The sequence below is a fragment of the Brassica oleracea genome, chromosome C8 (assembly GCF_000695525.1).
Source record: "Brassica oleracea var. oleracea cultivar TO1000 chromosome C8, BOL, whole genome shotgun sequence".
Classification (NCBI taxonomy): Eukaryota; Viridiplantae; Streptophyta; class Magnoliopsida; order Brassicales; family Brassicaceae; genus Brassica; species Brassica oleracea.
The window spans coordinates 17,893,208-17,915,861 of record NC_027755.1 but is presented as its reverse complement, the minus strand read 5'-3'; the positions used below and the strand labels follow the sequence as shown (position 1 = coordinate 17,915,861).

The following is a 22,654-nucleotide window of genomic DNA, read 5'->3' as shown; positions in this document are numbered from 1 at the left end:
AGGAACCTTAGCAAAGAAATATTCTGGTAGATCCTCCGAAATCTGAGGCAGATCAAGCTTCCCAACAGAGAAATCCGAAATCGCCATCATATCGAGCTCGGACCCGAGCTCGACCTCCTTCGTTCGAAGGCGCATCAGCTCGTCTGAAGCCAAAAGATTATTGTTCGTGATCTCCTTCAAGAGATCTATATTCGCCATGACCTCCCAAAGACGAGCTTCACAATCGGTTGTGGCCTTCTTCTTCTCCCACTTCTCCCTTAAGGATACCAATACGTCCAAGTAGCTGTCCCCAAGAGCTTTTTTGGCGTCATAAGTTACACGACGAAGGTCGTCAGAGAACTTATTAGCAGAAGATTTCACCTTCGCCTCCAAAAAGGAAACCTGCTCGAGGGCCGATTTCCTCTCGTTACTCACAACTCGCAGACGAGCTTCGAGCGAAGCAGCCTGATTCCCTAACTTTTCGGCAGCGGCCAGTCGAGCAGCGTTGGCACGCTCTCGATCTTGAGCCATCTTCAGGCCAAGCTTTAGCTCTCGAACGGCCTTTTTTATTTTATAAAGCTCGTCGGAATGCGGAACATCCTGTAGGCGTTTCTCAAAAGTCGCCGCGAACTCATTGTTAGCCTCCATAGCCCGGAACACAGCAAATCAGCACAGCCAAAACAAACCAAAGATTTAAAAGGATCGAATATCGAAAAATAATGACCTTAGCATTGGCCATGACCATCTTCACATAAGCCTCGCGTTCCGTCATATTTCGCAAAGAAGGAAGTGGACACCCAGCAGGTTTGAAGTGCCTCACCAAGTGAGCAACCCTATCCGGGTTTTCTGTAATATGGCAATCATTGGAGTGAGAAAACTGCCAATGAAACGGTTTGGCAACAGCCGGTTCACGTGAAACACCGAGACGGCAGTCTGAACCATTCATTTTAGCCTTCTTCGGGGGGCGGTCACGTCCCTCCGAACCTGTCGGGCTACTCGACTTAACACGAGCAGCAGACTTTTCACCCTCAAGGTCCCTTACCTCTTGGGCCGAAGCCCGTGGAAGTCGGGTCTCCTCACGAAGAACTTTTGTGAACGCTTCGCTCACATCTCCGGATCGAATGCATTCCGCATTAATACTACCAGTTCGAGTTCACACCCTATCAGAGTCGCGAAGGTTTGATCTTCTCGATGCCCTGTTTCTTTGGCAAGCAAAACAAAATTAAACGAAGCACTATGGTAATTCCTAAAACAAAGTGAAGCTTTATATATGTCAAGGCCTCGCCGTATCTCAATGACCTGAGCAAAAGGAATATCGAAGGCTAAGGAAACAAGGATATCCCGAAACATTATGCTTATCTATTAAGAATATCTAAGGTATCACGATCAAAGATCGCGGAAAACAAAAAAAAATTAAACAAAAAAAAAATTAACTAGAAGCGGAGTCATCGGGGACAGACGACCCTCCGACTTGATCCACTGAATCGTCTGAGACTTGAGGAATATCGAGCTCGGAGATCGACCAATCTGGCACGGTGGCTGAAGCAACAAGATCCTCACAATCTCCTTCGATCTCCTTTAAACAAGCAAGCTCTGCGTCCACAGTCAGACCCCCATCCTTGAGCTCGTTCAGAAGATCGATGTTGGCGATCACTTCTTGCAGCTGAATCTCAGCAGACACTTCCTTTTTCTTGCTCGTCCACTTATCCTTCAAGGATTCAAGGATTTCCCGGTACCAAGTCGCGATATCACGACAAGCAACGTGAGAAGCATGTCGATTGTCTCGATCTTTCTCGACCTCGAGCGCCGCGATTCTTGCCTTCTGAGCAACCATCTGGGTCATAAGAGCCTCGTTCTCCTAGGTAATTCTCTTCCAATCCTGAGTCAAAGCCTCGATCTTTTCTGCATTCTTCTTCCCTTCTTGCTAGGTGGCTTCAAGCTCCTTCAAAAGCCTCTTGATCTCGGAACCAATACTCTCGATTTCCTTGTCATTCCGAGAAGCCACGACCTGATCTTCCATCACCACAACGTATTCATTGAAAGCTTCCATCACCTGAGAAGAAACCAAGATAAGCAAATAAGAACCTCGAAGCAAATTTTCAAGGAAAAGAAGGTGGGAAACGAACCTTAGAGCTCGCCACCGCAACATTGGCGTAAGCTTCCTTCTCGGCTGAGAAAGCAAGAGATGGAAGACGGCAGCCTGCAGACCTCATGCGACCAGCGAGGGAAATTAGGTCACCTTGAGCCGCAAACAAAGAACCATCCCCTCAGGAACAAACCTAGGAAAAGATAGGCCGGGCAAGGCACCCTTCGACGATCGGCGTCGCTTGCGAGTCGCCGCAACGGTCTCGTCCTCGAGCCAGGGCTCAATGAGACAGGAGATCGTCTCCCTTCCAAAGCATCTTCATCGTCGGAATCGTGAATCGGGATCAAGGGAGATTTTCCAGAAGCTTGGCCCCTCGATGCAGACCCAGAAGTGCGGAATGACGACCTCCTCACGAGCTGTCTTGTTAATCGATCCGAAGACTGGGCCTGAACGGAAGGAGTCGCTATGACTTCCTGGGAGTATTCGGCCTCGTCCTTAGAACCCCCAACCAGAGGGGCCCTGTTGATCCCCTCCGGCATAGCAAAGAAGGTTCGAATCCGAGTTTGGTCAAATGAAGACCAGTTCGAACGACCTCTCCGAAGAAACCCGATCAAACCATGAATCTTGTCTGACATCGAAGAGCTTCCGAAAGGAGCTGAATCGATCAAAGAAAAACGAAAAGTCGAGTCACCTATTTTCCAAAGAGAAAAATCGACACATAGACAAAAGAAAACTAACCGATATTCTCGGCCCAACTCCGAGGAAGCCGAGAGAAGTCGAATTCACCCATAGATGCTCGATCCATCTTGAAAATGAAAAATTGTTCGTGCCACTTCTCATCGCGATAGGGAATTTCCTCGATGACGTGGCGACCTGGGCGCGGAGACACAAGGAAGGTACCAGGGTTCTGCTGGTTCCGCTTCACCAGAACGAGCTGTTGGAACTCACTAAGGCCGAAAGAAAGACCTTCCTCCCTAGCCCTCACAAGGAGGGGGTAAGATACCTAAGAAAATTTGGGAGGATCTGAGTAAGCGATAACCCAAGCTCCGCCAGAATCTCAAGTATGGGCTCTGGGATCGGGAAGATAAGACCACAAGAGTGAAAGAAAAAAAGATAGGCTCCATAGTAATCTTCTCGCACGGTCTCGGGAGTCTCATTCGTACCGGCCAAATCGAGAACGACGGCACGATCGACCCCGTACGTCTTGTAAAGGTCCTCAAGATCATCGGCTTTAGTAGTCGAACAAGCGAAAGTGAACGACGAAGACATCTCGAGCTCAACAAACAGAAAATTTCAGAGTAAAGGAGAAAGCAACGAGAAAGAGGGAACAAAATTGAGACCAAAGAAGATCCCTTACTTATATATAGCCACCTTAACGGCTCTATCGTCGTTTTCAAGAAAGATAATGATGACCTAGTTTACGCCCTAGCGGCGGCTAAGATAGCCGTTACGGATTAAAATAATAATAAAAAAATACGCCAACAAACGGTTTTTCAAGAATCGTCATTAAGTCGAATCCTAGCGGTATCGGTTACCAAGCAATGAGACCCAAGTTAAAAGTTAACCGCCTCTTTTCTTTTCGATCAAATCAAAAGAGACTGGGGGACAAATGTTGGACCCAATATTGGTCAGTATATTACTGGGCCTCGATCAAGGACATGAGCCGTAAGGAACTGAAACCCATAGCGAACATACGAACTCAAGATGAAGCCATCGAAGTCTCGGAGATCGCGGAACAAGAGACGGAGATCGCGGAGCAGTTACAAAAGTCACGAGGTCGACTCTCTATAAAGGAGGAAGAATGGGAATGAAGAGAGACACGTTGAAAACCTTAGAGAGAGCTACACACATACATCGACTTTGTTTCCATCCCGATCTTAGATTCTTTCTTTACCGATCTCATTTGTATCATTCGATCAAGTTCAACTCATTGTATTCGATCTTATTTATCAATAAAGTCCATTTTAAACTACCGGAAACTGTTTACATCATTGTGTTCTAAAGATATCGTTGCCTACATCATTTGTCTTCCCTGGATCAAACTCCCGATCACTGTCAAATACTTAGGGTAGATTTTAGATTTTACGCATATCTTTTTTTTTTTTATCAACAACTTTCAGTACACATCAATTCTTTAAATAAAGCTATTTAGTTATACATGTAACCACCACTAGTGCTCGCTCTTCTTCCGTTAACAGTGGCGGAGACGGGAGCGGGTGAAGGTGAGTTTTTGCTCCGGAAATAGCGAGTTCCGGATTGAGTGGATAATGATCAAAACGAAATCACATCGGCTGTCAGGCGGATACTCAACAAACGAGATTCACTGAGGAAGACATGACACATGTTCCTTTGATACAAGAAAAAAACAACTAAATTCATCACACTATGAATTTACTAAAATACTTAAAATACTCTTTGGAGCTATATTATCTAGCTTTTGGCTTTGTTCTTTGTCATTTTCATTGTCAATATTAAATTAGTTCGAACAAACTATCTAAATAGAAATCTACTTCCAGCTAAACCTAACAATTATTCCAATAAAATCTTGATTTTTAGTTTTATCTCTCACAGCTATAGAGACATCACTTTTGGCAATGTCATTAATCTAATATCAATGAATAATGAAGTTTACATGTGTTTTGTGGGTTTTCAAGATTTTAATCTCAAGTCCTGGGCCTCATAGCAGTTTTTAGTAGACTGTTTCAAATTTGTGTTCTTGTGGCTTGAGTATATTTGAAGTAATATAATGAGAGAATTGTGTTCTGTTTTCTCGTTGTTCGTTCAGGTGTTTTGTTGTTTCTATGTTCATCTTATGACCACTTCGGTATGTTTGGCCTATACGTTTGGTTATGTCGTGGCTCTTTGACTAATCCATGTCTTGAATTCAATAAAACATAAGATAAACAATAAAAAAGGATAAAGATAATATAAAATAATCTCGAGGGCTTTAAAATGGGCCCAGAAGGACACGAGTCAAAGGAATGCAGTAGCATTTGCCGCTTAGAGAAACAAACCTTCGGTAAGTTTCCATGGATTCCTCTAGACTCTCCACGTGTATATTCTTAGCTAGCTTTATCATTGACAATTCGCTTACTTTAATTGTTGCCTATCTATGATTGTTCTTGCTGCTCGTGAATTCTATGCGGCTCGTTTCTTGATATTGACCAAGAATCATCTCGTTTGAGAAGCTTGCATGTAGGTTTCTAAGTGTGCTCCTGTGTTTGTAATGATGTCTTGATGGCTTTAAACAAAATAAGTACGATGTTATATGTTGGAATGATAAATGGTTGATCATGGCTTCTCTGTTCTTGATTCATATTGTGCTGAGTTTTGTAGGAACAAAAATGAATGAACCAAGGCATCCATCGGTGTTTCAGAAGGTTCATGGACAAACCTCCTTGATTAGTACACTATCTCCAAGTGTGCAACCTCGTAATCACAGCGTCTCTGGAGCTTATGTCAATGGAGGTTTGCAGAGTCTACTGCAGCCAACTAGTCATGACACTTCTCTTATACCACGTGGCTCACTTCCCGTACTTGCTCAAGCTCCTACCGAGAAAACTAGCACTGGCTTCTTGATTGATTTTCTCATGGGAGGAGTCTCAGCTGCCGTTTCAAAGACTGCAGCCGCTCCTATCGAGCGTGTTAAGCTCTTGATTCAGAACCAAGATGAAATGATCAGAGCCGGGCGTCTCTCTGAACCATACAAAGGAATCACTGACTGTTTTACCCGGACGGTCAAAGACGAAGGCGTGCTTGCTCTTTGGAGAGGCAACACCGCCAATGTTCTCAGATACTTCCCCACTCAGGTTATCTTCTTAAGCTTGGTTCTTGTATAGATGTTTGACGCTGCGGATTAGTCCATTTCTCTTATATATTACTTAAGATGATGGTTTGGATTTTGATACCATGTTAAGTCTAATCTTAAACGGTATCGGTCCATCTATTTTGTATAATAGTTACTATTCCTTCTATCTTCTATCTTCCGGTGTGGGAGATTTTATCTCTTACAGTTTATATCTCCCATATCTCAGATCTGGCAATGCAGTTGTGTTGGCCATGCGGTTGTGTTAAGTAAAGGTTTCCTTATGTTTTTGCAGGCTTTGAACTTTGCATTCAAAGACTACTTCAAGCGACTGTTCAACTTCAAGAAAGACAAAGACGGATACTGGAAATGGTTTGCAGGTAACTTGGCTTCTGGTGGTGCAGCTGGTGCATCGTCTCTGCTTTTTGTCTACTCTTTAGATTACGCACGTACCCGTTTAGCCAACGATGCCAAAGCAGCCAAGAAGGGTGGTCAGAGGCAGTTTAATGGCATAGTTGACGTGTACAAGAAGACTATAGCCTCTGATGGTGTTGTGGGACTATACCGCGGTTTCAACATCTCCTGTGTTGGAATCATCGTGTACCGTGGGCTCTACTTTGGACTGTATGATTCCTTGAAGCCTGTGGTTCTTGTTGATGGTCTCGAGGTAGAGATAACTCTTCGCTTCAATGTATTGAGAGTCCTTTGTTATAGTACTGTTTTACTCAAATTGGTTTTATAGGATAACTTCTTGGCGAGTTTCTTGCTGGGATGGGGAATCACCATTGGAGCTGGACTGGCGTCATACCCGATAGACACGGTGCGTAGAAGAATGATGATGACATCAGGTGAAGCAGTGAAGTACACGAGCTCACTTCAGGCCTTTAATCAGATTGTTAAGAAAGAAGGAGCCAAGTCGCTTTTCAAAGGTGCAGGTGCCAACATCCTCCGTGCTGTTGCGGGCGCTGGTGTACTTGCTGGCTATGACAAGCTCCAGCTCCTTGTGTTTGGCAAGAAGTACGGCTCTGGTAGTGGCTAAACGATGGATGAGGTGTACGAGTGAATAAAACTGTGTGTGTTTATCGAATGTACTCTGTCAAGTTTGTGGCTTTTGTCATAGTTGTGACTTCTTTCCAACAAAAATAAAATAACGAAGAAAAACACTGGATAACACCGCTGGTTTATGCTTGCTTAACAATATGAGAGATGCATAGATGTAAAGTTTATGCCAAGGCTTGTATTAATAATAATATTGGGTTTACTTGGGTTATAAGGGAGTGTGTGATCTAAATCCAGCCCTAAGGTTTGGTCTTGAAGTGTCAGTCTCAGATCCCATTAAACCACTTCAGACAGCTACTACAAGGAGTTGAGTTCTGTTCCTTGAACTTATGCCACTACTTGATTCATCCTCTCTATATAAAAACCCTTACAGTTCCTCGTACCTACGGCAGTACTTCCCATTGCTCCTGGTCCAGGTTTTACGCATATAAGGATTTCTCAAGTATGCGGCAACGAAAAATGTGCTAAAGATTGGGCTGTGGGGGTGAAAGAATATGCACTAAGATTGTAACATTAAACAGTTTATACAGAACACAATGTTTATTCGCAATTTCTAGCTGCGGTTACAGATTCCGTGTTTGCTCTTCTGCTTTCATCTAAAAACCTTCCTACACCTCTCCCAAGGACATAAAACCAAAGAGCCCAGCCCCAGCCACCCACCTGTTTCAGTTAACTTCGTATTTTTTGAAACACTCCACAACTATTCCAGACAGACCTGAAAACAAAACAGTTGACAAAACACTCAAACAGAAGCATGGTTCCTCAAAGATCAACCAATCACAGAACCAAGACCCTATCTATACCTAAAAACAAATGAAAAGTTTAAGCTTAGGAAGTTCGATTTGAGTTGTTACCCCGCCAAATTAAACTGGGGTGAAGTCTGTACATTCTAACAAACCAAAAACATCCTCTAAGCTGGAGGCAGGGAACGCCTACAAGTCGGGCACTCCATCTTTATATCCATCCATCTCTGTAAGCATCCCGTGTGGAAGAAATGTTCACATGGAGTTACCTGTTTTCACAGCAAGCACACTCTCATAATTCTCTCTATTGAGGGAAAAATGAAGTTAAAGAAAAACGAGAGTTGGCTTCTGTGTGAAGAAAGAGCCCTACCATGAAATCACTAGTACGCTGTCTGAGATTGATAGCGGTCATGCAGATGACACAATCAGTGTTGCGGCTTACGTCCTGATTAAATCTCCTGTGGTAGTTGTATTTCTCTGGCAGCATCTGCGTATCGGTGAATACGATGAATAAAAGAGATTGAATGTGATCTACATGTAAAAGAACAAACAAAAACAAACATACCTGACGGGGAACAAAGCAGCGTGAACCAAAGTAGTGCTGAAGAAGAAGAATGACAGCTTGCAACCCCATGAATGCGCACAAGCACACGCACCAGGCCTTGCTAGGCACTACACGCATGAAGTTGTGTGGGCATCCAAAAACATATAACGGTATAGCTAACCGTGTGGCAGTCATGCCCACGATGTAATACGGGTGCAGAGGCTTTCTTGAATCCCGGATGACGTTGGTGACTATCTGTGGTATCCAAAACGAGTACATGAGAAGAAGAATCGGCCGCATGTAGTTGTGCAACTCGTACATTATCAATATCCCTCCAAGAAGGATCCCATCTGTTAAAAATATTGTGATAATGATGAAACATCAGCTTGAAGCTTGAATCGGATAAACAAACACCAAAGAGCTAAATACTCACAGAATCGGCTGTAGAGAAAGGAGAGTTCACGCCTCATTGTTTCCCAACCTTCTCCGCTGTTGGAAGGCCTGGTTGCTTTCCATATGGCCAGAAGATATCTCATCTCAAAAATCGAAAAGACTACGAATTTGAAGAACGCGGCGGTTGCAAATGCATTAAATAGAGATTCTGCATGAGAGAAAGTTGCAATGAAGGTTTGAGAAAACATTGAAATGGCATGTTACATTACATAGAAAGTAATAGACTAAGAAAAAAGAAGTATTATTATGTGGATAAACATACCAACTAATATCCCAGCAGTGAGATGTAAAAGGCATAAGTAAGCATCCATGATTGCTTGATGTCCGATCATTACAATGGATACCTTGGCAGCACCCTTCCATACAAGCACACTTCCATAAGTTAGCATATTTTTAACTCATTTTATGCAATAATAACGATATCAGACCATCTAGGCTACATCAGTATCTTACAGATTGTGTGTTACCGTGCTCCATTTGCCGGATCAACAAAAGAACCTGGAGGAAAGAGACCTATGTGCAATAGAAAGTTAAGGAACACGCCTAAAACTGCACAAGTGTAGATAAGCATTCTATTACGACTTTTGAGCAAAGGATACAAAAGTGACCATCAGTGTATAGTTCACAGCTTTGTTGTAGTAGACTTCGACATTCACAGAAGTTGCATTCAGGAACAAAGGCGAGAAACAATCTCCGTCATCGCCTACCCCAGGACTTTCCATCAATCCTTCCATGTGATAATAACTTTTGTCTCCATCTATCAAATATAGAAAACTCCCTCAACGCATGATTATAAGCGACTAAAGAGACAAAGACTACGCCATGATCAGCCCAATGTTTTAGAGTTAGAATGCATACTGTTGTCACTAGAAGCAACACGGGATATCTGAGCTGCTATTTCGATGTTACAGTGCTTATCCATCTCATTTCTCGCCGCTGAAGTACAAGAGAATCGAACATCAATGCCGCTGAAAAAAGTAAACTGTAAAGGAAAGTGTTAGGCTACTGCTTACAAATCTTCCGTTGCAGTATTCTGTCTCTTGTAGATTCTTGAAACACTTGAGAGGAAAAGATTCCGAGCTGGGAAACATCAGAAAGTTAACGTTAGTTTACCTTTTCGACCATTTTATCACATCAAACAAGCCATCAGCAGATCAACGCACTATCATTGCCAAAATGGGTCAAACAAGATTACCAGATGATAGGGATTTGAGAGAAGATTATTCTCATCTTGCCCTGAATCACTCTCCTTGCCACTGTTTATGTCAAGTAATGCAAAGATCTTGGAGTTGAAGACTCAATAATAAACCTTAAAAGTAATTAAGTAAAATCAAACGTTAATACCTGTTAGCCACAAGGCGGAGTTGTCTAAAGGGCCATATATATACACCTTCCAGACTTATTTGGGCACCACCCAAATTTTGTTCATTGTCAAATACGTCATGGAATAAAACTACACCCTGTTCCATCAACATTTTTTACAAGTTCAAATACTGCATGCTATAATCAAGGACAATCCTATAATACAATACTTTACAAGGTGAACTGTTCACCTGAACATAATGCACACCGGTTATCTTTGTTGGAACAGCCACTAACTCAACCACAGAATTACCATTTGATTTCTGGAAGTCTTGGAACTTCGAAGAGCTATTTAATGAATCCAGAAACTTCCAATTCCCTGGAAAAAAAAAATGATATTTGATAAATAGTCCACAGCACGAAGCAATAGTACCCACATCACATGAGAGGGTTCAGGACCATCGCAAGCAGAAAAACGAAGAAAGACATGCCACAAACCTCTATATGTTCCTGTTATGTTCCATGCGGAAAACCTTCCTCCTTCAGATACTTGTTTTCTACCAAAGAGCCACTACAAAATCACCAAAATCTCACGAATCAAACCATTAACCAAACAAAAATATTATCTTGTTATCTTTGCGCACTCCCCTAAAATCATCTAGCAATACAAACTCAAACCCGCAAATCTCATCAAACTTAAGAGCTAAAGCATCAAACTTAAGAGCTAAAGCATCAAACTTTTTTCTGGGAAACATCGAAAGGAAGAAAATTTCAGAGCAATCATCAACGAAAACACACACACAAACCTCGTCGCTCCAGGTTCGAGCTTTCTCCCTAATGGGTCTAAGCCCCGTAGCTTGCTGCGGAAACGCCAACCAAATCGATAAGCAGAAAATGATCTGAAATTCGACGAACCCTAATCCCAAAACCCCCAAATGTTGACGCTTCTTCATATCACAGCTCCCAAGCTCCGATTTTTATGATTCAAACCCTAATTTAAATCAATACCCAGAACTGATTCGAGGCTGATTCTCCAAACCCACGGTCACTGAAGAACACAATCCAACATAAGTTTGATTCGAGTGAAGTCAATCGTAGCTGAAGAAGATTGGTATGGGAAGAAGCTAAAGGAGACGAGATTTAGGATTGAAGATTTTGTATCTGCCAATTTGGTCTGCGGGTCGTTGAAGCCTCGCGATCAACTCTTCTCTAAACTTTTTTAATTAATTTAATTTAATTTTTGTTGTTTTATAAAAGGAGTTTTCTTGTTGAAATTTCGCATTCTCAGGTCTTTCTTACGCCTTAAAAACTTCTTATTTCCATAAACATTTAGTTGTTAGAGATTAGCTTAACGATTGTTTCAAAGTTAAAACATGACTAGAAATGGAAACTCGATTTCACGTTTAACAACCGACCAGAACTAGGCCTACTAAAGAACGCATATCCACTTATATGGAAAATGAAAGTTACTCAAGTTTTGTCTACCTACTTGGGGGCTTTAAATGTGTATAAGGAAATGTGTAATGCCTTGATCTCCTTGAAAAAGCCCATTACGCTTAATTGTATGTAACTCCTTTTTTAGCTAAAATAATCGGGAAAAATGTTAAACAGATCCTCAGCTTTATGAATTGGACCATTATAATCTCCATGTTCCTAACTAACCATAAAAACCTCAAACTTTTCGTCGAATGGATCAATTTAAACCCGACGTTAAGTACACTAACAGAGCGTCTAAACGCAGTTAATTCCTGTTGTTAACCAAAACGACGTCGTCCTCTGCTCAATTAAAAAAAAACACATCTTCCTCATTATCTCCCAAAAATCGATTTGGAGGTTTTCTTGCTTCACGAACCCTAATTTCACGATTTCGACGGCTGAGATCTTCACGAACTCGATTTGCTTCACTCTGCACGAAGATGAGTTCGAATTCGACGGCTGAGAGCTCAACTGTAAATACGTTTGATATTCGTGGAATTCCGGCGAAATGTGTTTGCGGGACTTCGACCACAATCTTCACGGCGGATACTGTCAAGAATCCGGGGAGACCTTTCTACAGATGTCTTACTCGAAGAAAGGTACATTATTTTCCTTCTTCGATTAGGTTGTGTAGTTGCTGAATTTTTATTAAATTTAAACATGGATCAATTGTCCTAAAATCTTGTGGTTTTTGCATAGCACCATTTGTTTAAATGGGTTGAGGACGCTGTTCTTGAAGAGGTTGAAGATGCTTTGCCCAAGATTGCACAACTTGAAGCCGAGGTAGCTAAAGGAAATCAGATGTTGAGTATTTAAAAGGCGTGATAACTGAGTTGATGGAAGAGGTGGTGAGAACTAAAACAGAATTGAAGAGATGTGAAGTGAAGATGAAGATTGTGTGTGTGATCATAAGCTTGATCAGCATTGGTGTCGTAGTTAGTTTGATGAACTAGAAGTTGTTGGTGCCTTTAAGCTTGATCAGCATGAGCTAGAAGTTGTGGGTGTCTTTAAGTTTGATGAACTAGAAGTTGTTGTTGTTGTTGGTATCTTTTTTTAATTGAAAACTGAGTTGTTGGTGTCTGTTTTGAGTTTAAGTTGTTGTGTTTGTTTTAAGGTGAAGAACTAAGTTGTTGTTGTTTGAAGTAAAGAAGTAAGTTGTGGTGCTTGTTTTTGAGACACAAACCAATCCGAATTAAAGATTGAAACATAAGTTAAGTGTCAAAACACTACAAAATAGATTCAAAAATACTGATACACAAGACACAAACATTGAAACACATAAGTGTCAAAGCACTAAAACTTCAAAATAGATTTTTGAAAATACTATCTTCTGAACCTTGTCCCTTCTAACTTCGAAATCACGAAAACCATTGTCCCCATCCAGACGCATCTGAGCTTGGTGGTGCATGTGTGGCTTGTTCCCATCTCTTTGACCCTTGTGGCTGTGTCGACCCTCGTGGCTGTGTTGATTCTTGTGGCTGTGTTGACACTTGTGGCTGGGTTTGTTGTGATGATGATGCATGAGACTGTCCCTGGCTTGGTTGTGATGATGATGCATTAGACTGAACCTACAATTAAAAACAAATTCAAGTGAGCATAAGAAGATTAGAAACAAACCACGAACATCTTTAAACTTGCCTGATTTTTCCTAGGGCGACCTCGTGGTTTCTTGGGCTGACTTTCAACAAAGTCATTCTTACATGTCTTCTTGTTATGATTCTCTTGCTTGCAATTAGAACATGTAATAACTCGATCAGCACGAGTTAGCTTCGTACTATCAGTTGCAGAGACTTTCGGGCCCTTCTCTGTCTCACCCTTGCTCTTGAACCTATCATGGTTCTTTGGTCTTCCCGGGTTTCCTTTTCTCCAAGGTGGTGGGAGGACACCTAATCTACCCGTCTCAGGCCATAACTTCTTCCCTTGAACAGGCTTTACCCCCATGCTATAGGTTTGACGCCACATAGCTATGGTATAACAAGGAGCTACAAAGTCAGAAAGTTTTTTACCATCTTTAAAGATCACATAGGCGGCATGAATGCAAGGAATTCCAGTCATCTGCCACTGGATACACCCACAACTTAGCTCATCCATATCTACAGCATAAGCCACACCACCATAATCAACCTCTGTGACTGGACCAACTGCTGGGAAGCTCATACAATCCTTAGACTTCGACTCCACTTTAGCCATCTGAAGATGCGCCCTCTTTGTGAACTTTGTCTTCTCATTTTTAGCTATTAAAGCCCTTCTCGCATTTTGAACCATACACTGTCTCCTTATATCCTCTAGCATCTCCAATAATGGCTTTCTTCTTGCTTCACGGATGGTTCTGTTGAAGGACTCACTTAGATTATTCAGATTATCGTTGCACAAGGTCCCTAATTTGAAGTATGCTCTGGACCAAGTTTCTGGTTTGGTGACTTGAAGAGTAGCATAGGCGCCTGGATTGTACTCTTTCAGCCTCTCACTCCACATTTTATAATCTCCAGATGTATAACTCCTTGCTATTCGCCAGAAGAGTCTTTGTAGCGTCATATCATGGCTGCTTTTCTTCCAATTATCAAAAATGTGTCTACAACACTGTCTATGCTCAACCTCTGGAAGAATGGTATGGACTGCTTTCACTAAACTCTGCCAATTACAAGTATGAGACAGTTAAAAACACTGAGATACAGTAATGCTTTAAGCTTTAAAAGCTTTAAAAAATCAAGATCAGACGCTTACCTTTTGTTTGTCAGACAATATAGCATAGCCTTTGCCATCTTTTAAGCCCAAGTCAGTTGCAAGGTGTCTCACAAACCAGTCCCAATTCGTGTCATTCTCCACTTCTACTACTGTACATGCAATAGGAACAATCTGATTGTCTCCATCACGCCCCACAGCAGCCAAGAGATGACCTTTTATGTCCCACTTTAGAAATGCTCCATCTAAACCTATTATTGGTCTACAAGTAGTCTTCCAAGTCTCCTTCTGCGCATGAAAGCAAACATATAGCCGGAAAACTCTCTGTTTACTTCCTACTGTCGGCCCAGGGATGGTTTCGATATCCATTGTAGTGCCAGGGTTGGTTCAAAAAATCTCAGCGTGATAATCCCATATCTTGTTGAACTGTTCTTCGTGGCTTGCTTTTCTTTCTTTCATAACCTTTGTCTTCGCATTCCCACAAGCTTCCACACTCACAAACATCCTATACTCTCTCTGGATCTCAGCAGCAATTTCATGCTTGGTGATTTTGGGATTCAATCTCAGCCTCTCAGCGAACAACATTGCTATAGTAGAACACTTCAAAAACTTTGAGTGTCATGTTATCTCACACTTGTGCTCATTCACATAACATTTGATCATCAGCTTCTGTTTGCTCTTCTCATAAGAACAATACACCTTCCAGGGACACGAGCCATCTTCACACTTCGCACCTAACTTCAAAGCAGTGGACCGGTAAAGCTTGATGTTGCGTCGGGTTTTTAATGTATACCTGAGAAGAGTATGCTTGAATTCTTCAGCAGTGGAGAAAGTGTTTCCCAGCCCAAGCATTGCCTCTGGATCAACATCTTCTTTGTAAGCTAAACTGGGAATCGATTGTTCTTCATTTTCATCATCTGATGATAGAGGATCCGGAACTTCTTTTTCATGCTCCCAATACCATTCGTCCCCACTATCTTCATCATTCTCACAATCATCATTCCTCGCTACTTCTCCGAAGAAGACAGTCAAATCACGACCACCTTCTTCCTCGATACCACCATGACCGCCTGCTTCATCAGGGACTTCTTCGTTGTTTGGGACTTCTTCGTTGTCTGGGGCTTCATCAGCTTCGTCGTCACCGACAATACCACAGTCATCCTCGCTGATTTCCCCTTCTTCTTCCATGTCGAGTACATCTGTTTTGTTTTTTTTCTTCTTACGTACATCAGCTTCGTCGTCAACTCCACCTTTTCTTTTCGCTACAGAACTGGCACCACCGAGTTTCCCTTGTCGAGACTTCTTGTTCTTTTCATTACCCATCTTCTCTCTTCTTTTTTTCTGTCGAAATTGTGAAATTAGGGTTTGTAATTGAGAAAACCCCCAAATCGATTTTGAGAGATAATGAGGAAGATGTGTTTTTTTTAATTGAGCAGAAGACGAAGTCGTTTTGGTTAACGACGGGAATTAACTGCGTTTATACGCTCTGTTAGTGTACTTAACGTCGGGTTTAAATTGATCCAATTGACGAAAAGTTTGAGGTTTTTATGGTAAATTAGAAACCCGAGGCTTATAATGGTCCAATTCATAAAACTGAGGATTTGTTTAACATTTTTTCCTAAAATAATCGGAGTACTCTAGGGTTTTCCTATGAAATAAAAACAATGCATTTTTAACCTAATTTATTAATTTATTATAAATCATAAGAATTCACAACTCTATTCTATTTTGGATAATTTGTTTATACGAATTTACATCTAATAGCCATATTTCCATTCTTATGAATGAATCCACATTGAAAGTTCTATAATAACTTCTATTTACATTTACACCATGTCAAAATTTTCATTAATTTATTTTTATATTAGTCTGCATTAGACGATAATTTATTTTTATATTAGTGTGCATTAGACGATAATTTATTTTTATATTTTTATATTAGACGACACACGTCGGCCTCAAAATTTCAGATATCCGAATATAAAAGAATTAATTATCTCTTAACTAAATCATTAATTTCACTATGCAAACTTTTTCTTTTTCTTTTTCACTATGCAAAAAAATAACCGGAACATCTAATTCTGGCGGTAAATGATTCACGGCCGTGAGTTTCGCCTTCCAGATTCGAATCCCGGCCACTGAAAAATTTACATGCGAAACTCCAGCGTCTGAAACCGAAGACCATTCACGGTGACCCACATAGTGACAAGCACAACCTAAATCCTTGGTTGTTTTGGTCTCTACTCTGGACCCCACTTCGGTGGGGCCAAGACACTCAGTTATCCAAAAAAAAACTTTTACAAAATAAAACAATACGTTAAGTATCAATATTATTAAAAGAGAAAAAGTCCTAAAAAATCTATCTATAAAAATTGTTTGGACCCTTTTATTTTTTAGTCCAACCTATAATATAAAACCAAATATCATAACATGCTTTATTATAGCAACAACTTAAAACTTATTACATTTTAATAAATAACCACGATTTCCAACAATTATTATAACGACAATTGTTATCCTTTTACATTTTAGAAACCCACATTATTTCAATCACACGAATGTACAAGATATCTCGACTTTTAAAACATTTAATTTAAACTTTTGATTTTGAAATTTTGATTTAATTTATACCAACATCCTTTAATATTTCTACATTATATCAAAGGAGATAAAATGTTTCGAAACATAGGGTTCATGTTTGGATATGCGGATCTGGGTTCTTCGGATCCTAAACGTTTGACATAACTAAATATTTTAAAATCTATAGTTTAAGTTAAGGTCGGTTTTTTTTTGTTTCGGATTGGTTCCAACCTATAATATAAAACCAAATATCATAACATGCTTTATTATAGCAACAACTTAAAACTTATTACATTTTAATAAATAACCACGATTTCCAACAATTATTATAACGACAATTGTTATCCTTTTACATTTTAGAAACCCACATTATTTCAATCACACGAATGTACAAGATATCTCGACTTTTAAAACATTTAATTTAAACTTTTGATTTTGAAATTTTGATTTAATTTATACCAACATCCTTTAATATTTCTACATTATATCAAAGGAGATAAAATGTTTCGAAACATAGGGTTCATGTTTGGATATGCGGATCTGGGTTCTTCGGATCCTAAACGTTTGACATAACTAAATATTTTAAAATCTATAGTTTAAGTTAAGGTCGGTTTTTTTTTGTTGCGGATTGGTTCCAACCTATAATATAAAACCAAATATCATAACATGCTTTATTATAGCAACAACTTAAAACTTATTACATTTTAATAAATAACCACGATTTCCAACAATTATTATAACGACAATTGTTATCCTTTTACATTTTAGAAACCCACATTATTTCAATCACACGAAAGTACAAGATATCTTGACTTTTAAAACATTTAATTTAAACTTTTGATTTTGAAAATTTGATTTAATTTATACCAACATCCTTTAATATTTCTACATTATATCAAAGGAGTTAAAATGTTTCGAAACATAGGGTTCATGTTTGGATATGCGGATCTGGGTTCTTCGGATCCTAAACATTTGACATAACTAAATATTTTAAAATCTATAGTTTAAGTTAAGGTCGGTTTTTTTTGGTTTCGGATTGGTTCTGACTCATAATTCAAATATCTGTAAAATAAATTTAATTTTGAATACATAACAGGTTTGGATTGGTTTGGGTATTAGAATCCAAAAAAACACGAAGTATCCAAAACACAAAAAAAGACTTGAAACACAAAAATACCCGAAATCCAAACAAATACCTGAAAATATTCATATACTCAAAAGATCCAAAAATTTACCCGTAAACCTAATCCGGAGAACCCAAAACACCCAAAATTTTACCAACCCAAAATATATTTTTCTAAAATTGAAATTTTATCCATAACCTCAAACTATAACCGAAAAACCTTAACCATAAACTTAAAAATATTTGTAATGCCGAAAACATATATGAAATATCCAAACATACCTAATATACACAAATCATTCCAGGTACTTGGGTACCCAATCGAGTCTCGGATATGACCTAAACTGGAGCAAAGATTCGCGGTCCAAAAAGATATTGAATAGGTACTTTGCCCATGATTCAGACCCGAACTGCACCTGTATTTTCGGGTTGGTTTCGGATTTAGTTTTTCAGATCCGACAAACTGTAGAATCGTATGAAAAAATTAGATAGAAATATATAGATAAAATCTGAAATAATAATGTATAACAATCTCAAAAAATTAATTCATATAAAACTTTTTTATAATAAAAAAACCGCGCTTTTAAGAGAGTCAAAATCTAGTAAGTTTATTAAAAATGAATTTCAGTTTTTAGTTAAATGACTAACAAATTGGAACATCTGGTGTAAAATGGCTGTTGGCTGGGAGTAAATAAAGTGTGTGAAAAGAAGATAGCCGTTAAGTCCATTGCATGTCGAAACGTGTAAAAAAGAAAGAGGAGCAAAACCAAAACGCTTCAAATTAATTTGCATATTCTCTAGAGAATCCATGCAGGAAAAAGTTTCACCTAACGGCTATGACTTCTCTACTTTCACCATAAATACACATACAAGCACCGAAGAGCAACACAGACTTCAAGAGATCAGTGAGTAATTACTTTGAGGTTTAGTTAAAACTTTTGGGGAGATGGGTTTGGTCAAAAGCTTTGATGCTTACTTGATGATTGTGATGTTAACTGGTTTAGTGTTTGCATTAGGATTATCAAATGGTTACAAGTTCTATGTAGGTGGGAAAGATGGTTGGGTTCTTACTCCTTCCGAGGATTATTCTCATTGGTCTCACCGAAACCGGTTTCAAGTCAACGACACTCTTTGTAAGTCTCTCTCGGTTCTCAACTGTATAATGCACATTAATGCATCATAATGTCATTATAAGCAAGATATAAAATATCTACTGGTTCAATTGCAAGATTTTAAGTACCCCAAGGGAAAAGACTCAGTAGTGGAGGTGAGTGAAGAAGAGTACAACACATGCAACACGACTCACCCCATAACTTCCCTCTCAGACGGAGACTCTCTCTTTGTGCTTAGCCGCTCGGGTCCGTTCTTTTTCGTAAGCGGCAACTCGGAAAACTGTCTCAAAGGCCAGAAGCTAGCCGTCAACGTCATGTCGACCGCTCATCACAGCCGCAGTCCTCGTCAGCCATCTCCCTCACCATCACCGACACTGTCTCCCGTCGCTTGGTCATCTCCAGCGCCTTCTCCGGGAGTGGAACTTTCTGACTCAGAAGCTCTTGCTCCGGCTTCAGAACCCGCCAAAGCTCGCAATTCGGCCAGTTTGGTTGGTCCTGGGATGGTTTCTTTGGGATTAGTTCTCGTTGTTTTCATAAGGTCCATGGTCTAGAGTTTATAGTGGTGATTCATGAATGTATTAATTAAGTACTCTATAGTTTGCGTTGAATTCAATATTTAATGTGCCATTATATGTTTAACTTTGTTATGTTTTCCTTACTAAAATAGAGATTATCACTCTCTGAACCATTTTATCAGTTGCACCATCTCCACTTATTTCAAAGACGCCGATGACCTAAAAAGGAGGTGTTTTGAAAGAAAATAAATAGGAAGAAAAGATGAAAAAAATGCACCAGCCGGGAATCGAACCCGGGTCTGTACCGTGGCAGGGTACTATTCTACCACTAGACCACTGGTGCCTCGTTGTAAGGTAAAGCAACAAGAAACATTCTTATTATTACATTAAATGACAGTAAATGACAGTTTATGAAGTTTCTAAATTTGTTTTTCTTTGTAAGAATGTTAATAAGTTTCTAAATAAACTTACTTCAGAGTTCAGACATAGATGAATTCATGCAAGTCTTATAAATAGACAAATCACACAATCTCTATATATATACTGTATAGTATAGAAATACTATAAAAAAATAACTCTCACACTCGCTTTTCACCTTCCTTGAAAAATAGAACTAGAACTCCTAAAGGAATGAGAATGAGAAGTCGAGTTCCATACATCTAAAAACGTGGGATGTTGTTGTTGTTGTATTCCATCACTAGTTCCCAACAAATAAGAACTCTTCATCCTCTCCAACAAGCTCACTTCCATACCTTCCCCCTCCCTCTCATCACTCAACGTCCCTTGTTCCAGTATATGCACCACTTGTCTCATCTTTGGCCTCACCCTAGGATCAGGATGCACACACAACAGTCCTATCCTCAAAGCCATCTCTACTTCCTTTACCTCAAACCTTCCTCTCACCTTTAACCTCTCGTCCAAACCATCAACCACTTGGTCTCTCTCCATTAGTCCCCACATCCACTCCACAATCCCTTCCCTTCCTTCCTCTATTGGCCTCCTCCCACACACTACCTCCAACACAAACACACCAAAGCTGTACACATCCGTCTCCACAGATGCTCTCCCCGTTTTAACCAACTCAGGCGCCATGTAACCCGCTGTTCCAACCACGTGCGTCGTACTAACCATCTCTTTATTAGTATTCTGCAACTTAGCCAACCCGAAATCGCCAACCCTAGCGTTCATATCCTTGTCAAGCAACACATTGCTCGTCTTAATATCTCTATGCAACACTTTTGACTCCCACCCTTCGTGTAGATACAACATCCCCGAGGCTACGTCTCTTATCACTCTCATCCTCTCCTCCCACTCCAACATCACTTCGCAATCAAATAACCGCTTATCCACACTCCCATTCTCCATATACTCATACACCAAGACAAGACACTCACCTCCTTTCTTACACCAACCTCTCAGCCCCACAATATTCTTGTGTCGTAACCTCCCTAAACTCGAGACTTCCGCCAAGAACTCGCTCGTCCCAGCCACGGTATCACGAGGGCTTATCGTAATCCTCTTAACCGCCACTTCTTTGCCTTCCAACACTCCTCTATACACCTTCGAGTTCCCTCCGTACCCGATCATGTTCTCTTCCGAGAACCCTTTCGTCGCTTCCACAACGTCTCTGTATTGCACTCTATGAGGCCAATACTCAGTCTCCCAATCTTCAACATCGTCGTCGTCTAGTCTCCGCCCTCTTCTCCTCACAACGTAGAGAACAACCACAATAACGCAAACTAGTAACGAAACGGCACCAACAGAGACCCCAGCGATGAACCCTTTAGAGTCCAAAACAGAGTCGTCTCGTAGTTTAAACGAAGGAAGGTTCCTAGTGATCAAAGCGTCGCCTACGGAGAAGTCAGAGTTGCTAAAGCTCCACGAGAGGATCCTGTGACTCTGCACTAGTAGCCCCGTGGATGCCGTGAACCCCACGAACATGTCACCGACTAAAACTCCGGTGAGATTCAGAGGAGTGCTTATGAGAGGTCTTAGTGGTTTCGAGGAGCCGGCTCTAGCCATCGTGACGTTGATCGCCGAGCCGTTAAACTCGATCCAGACCTGATAGTTATCTCCACTGTTAAGCTTTAACTCCGTGAAGGTACCGTCGTCTCTGTAGAAACCGGCGACGGAAGATGAAAGGGATGTTAGGGAGTTGACGTCGACGCCGACGTGGTTGTCGTTGATGTCGTTGAACTCTTGGTTGGAGAAGACGTCGAACTCGACTGCGAAGATCCGGTTGCTCGGGTCGCCGTTGTTGGTCAAGTTGAGGAGGCCGAGGTGCTGAGCCGACTCGGCGGCGGAGGTGTCAGAGGAAGGGAGTAAGACGAAGGCGAAGCCGTGGCCGGGGAGTCTGTGTTTGAAAGGGGCCATGGAGAAGATGAATGACGTGGCGAAAGGGAGAGGGGAGGAGGAGGAGGAGGAGGCGGGGATTCTTGAAGGGTAGAGACCGCGTCCGATGGAGGAAGTGGTTTCGTTGGTGAGGGTTAGGATTGACGGCGGAGAGTCGACGGTGGCGTCGACGAGGAGTGTGTTGGTGGTGGTGAAGTTGGAGTTGTAGACGAAATCAATGCATGAGATTGGTCGGAATAGTAATTGGGATATGGTGAAAAGTAGAAAGATGGAGGCTTTGGAGAACATCTGGATCAGAGGACAAGAGAGAGAGAGAGAGAGAGGGAGGTCAGAACTCAAAAAGAGAATTGATTTGATTATTGTAGTTGTCGTCAAAGAACCAATAATTCAAAACAGGTTGTCTGCAACTGGACGAATCCATTTAGATAAAAAGCCAAAGTCAAAATAATATCTATATTATTAAAAGAGAAATACTCATTTAAAAATGTTCTTACTTCATTGATTAAATTCTCATTTTTTTGCTTGTCTTTTTCAGTTGCATTTATGAAATATTCTAAAACGAATAAAACTGCCTAATTTATTACTTGTCTTTTCAGTTATATTAATGAAATATGCTTAAATGAATTTAAACTTCTTATTTTATTGTTTGTCTTTTTCAGTTACCTTAATGAAATATCCTTAAATAAATTTGGACATAATGTCATTTAATCAACCAAAAAAACTCATGAGTTATCCTTACGTGCATAATTTTAATAATGGAGATTTTTAAAAACGTGCATCATTAAAATGTTACCTAAAACATGCAGCACTAATATATAACATGCATCAATAAAACTAGAATTT

At 40.5% G+C, this 22,654-nt stretch overlaps 4 protein-coding genes and 1 non-coding gene across 6 annotated transcripts; 2 read left to right on the top strand and 3 right to left on the bottom strand.

Moving 5' to 3' along the window:
• The first annotated feature begins 5,006 nt into the window (after window positions 1–5,006).
• LOC106309953 (ADP,ATP carrier protein 3, mitochondrial) lies at window positions 5,007–7,116 on the top strand. Of its 2 annotated transcripts, none has more exons than XM_013747119.1 (4): window positions 5,007–5,084; window positions 5,402–5,874; window positions 6,166–6,537; window positions 6,613–7,115. In XM_013747119.1, exons 1-4 carry the CDS (start codon window positions 5,018–5,020, stop codon window positions 6,907–6,909), a joined length of 1,209 nt encoding a protein of 402 aa, XP_013602573.1. In that variant the 5' UTR covers window positions 5,007–5,017; the 3' UTR covers window positions 6,910–7,115. The 2 variants fall into 2 exon arrangements, with proteins under 2 accessions (XP_013602573.1, XP_013602574.1); XM_013747120.1 differs by lacking the exon at window positions 5,007–5,084 and adding an exon at window positions 5,130–5,260 and having other exon boundaries at window positions 6,613–7,116.
• Window positions 7,117–7,414: 298 nt separating this feature from the next.
• On the bottom strand, window positions 7,415–11,234 carry LOC106307657 (transmembrane E3 ubiquitin-protein ligase 1). Its single transcript, XM_013744673.1, has 15 exons — window positions 10,778–11,234; window positions 10,470–10,542; window positions 10,223–10,350; window positions 10,014–10,129; window positions 9,865–9,925; window positions 9,683–9,749; window positions 9,528–9,605; window positions 9,269–9,426; window positions 9,123–9,182; window positions 8,932–9,025; window positions 8,650–8,817; window positions 8,238–8,566; window positions 8,043–8,159; window positions 7,784–7,941; window positions 7,415–7,644 (listed from the first exon to the last, which is right to left on the bottom strand). Exons 1-14 carry the CDS (start codon window positions 10,922–10,924, stop codon window positions 7,840–7,842), a joined length of 1,698 nt encoding a protein of 565 aa, XP_013600127.1. The 5' UTR covers window positions 10,925–11,234; the 3' UTR covers window positions 7,415–7,644; window positions 7,784–7,839.
• Window positions 11,235–18,778: 7,544 nt separating this feature from the next.
• LOC106311339 (early nodulin-like protein 2) lies at window positions 18,779–19,495 on the top strand. Its single transcript, XM_013748539.1, has 2 exons — window positions 18,779–18,965; window positions 19,062–19,495. The coding sequence occupies exons 1-2, from the start codon at window positions 18,779–18,781 to the stop codon at window positions 19,493–19,495; spliced, it is 621 nt and encodes a 206-aa protein (XP_013603993.1).
• A 236-nt stretch (window positions 19,496–19,731) lies between these two features.
• On the bottom strand, window positions 19,732–19,802 carry TRNAG-GCC. Its single transcript has one exon. It is a non-coding gene; the product is annotated as a tRNA-Gly (tRNA).
• Window positions 19,803–19,856: 54 nt separating this feature from the next.
• On the bottom strand, window positions 19,857–22,190 carry LOC106312701 (probable L-type lectin-domain containing receptor kinase VII.2). The gene has a single exon (XM_013750315.1). It carries the CDS (start codon window positions 22,097–22,099, stop codon window positions 20,051–20,053), a length of 2,049 nt encoding a protein of 682 aa, XP_013605769.1. The 5' UTR covers window positions 22,100–22,190; the 3' UTR covers window positions 19,857–20,050.
• Between the last annotated feature and the right edge of the window lie 464 nt (window positions 22,191–22,654).

What these genes read in the sequence shown, in the direction of transcription:
- LOC106309953 (XM_013747119.1), top strand. Translation starts at nt 5,018, where the DNA reads ATGGGCCCAGAAGGACACGAGTCAAAGGAATGCAGTAGCATTTGCCGC. An exon ending in CTTAGAGAAACAAACCTTCG is followed by an intron (nt 5,085 to 5,401) that starts GTAAGTTTCCAT and finishes TGAGTTTTGTAG; the next exon opens with GAACAAAAATGAATGAACCA. An exon ending in TTCTTGTTGATGGTCTCGAG is followed by an intron (nt 6,538 to 6,612) that starts GTAGAGATAACT and finishes TTGGTTTTATAG; the next exon opens with GATAACTTCTTGGCGAGTTT.
- LOC106307657 (XM_013744673.1), bottom strand. Translation starts at nt 10,924, where the DNA reads ATGAAGAAGCGTCAACATTTGGGGGTTTTGGGATTAGGGTTCGTCGAA. An exon ending in TGTTGCTTCTAGTGACAACA is followed by an intron (nt 9,427 to 9,527) that starts GTATGCATTCTA and finishes TATATTTGATAG; the next exon opens with ATGGAGACAAAAGTTATTAT. An exon ending in CACTGCTGGGATATTAGTTG is followed by an intron (nt 8,818 to 8,931) that starts GTATGTTTATCC and finishes TCTCTCATGCAG; the next exon opens with AATCTCTATTTAATGCATTT.
- LOC106311339 (XM_013748539.1), top strand. Translation starts at nt 18,779, where the DNA reads ATGGGTTTGGTCAAAAGCTTTGATGCTTACTTGATGATTGTGATGTTA. An exon ending in TCAAGTCAACGACACTCTTT is followed by an intron (nt 18,966 to 19,061) that starts GTAAGTCTCTCT and finishes TTCAATTGCAAG; the next exon opens with ATTTTAAGTACCCCAAGGGA.
- LOC106312701 (XM_013750315.1), bottom strand. Translation starts at nt 22,099, where the DNA reads ATGTTCTCCAAAGCCTCCATCTTTCTACTTTTCACCATATCCCAATTA.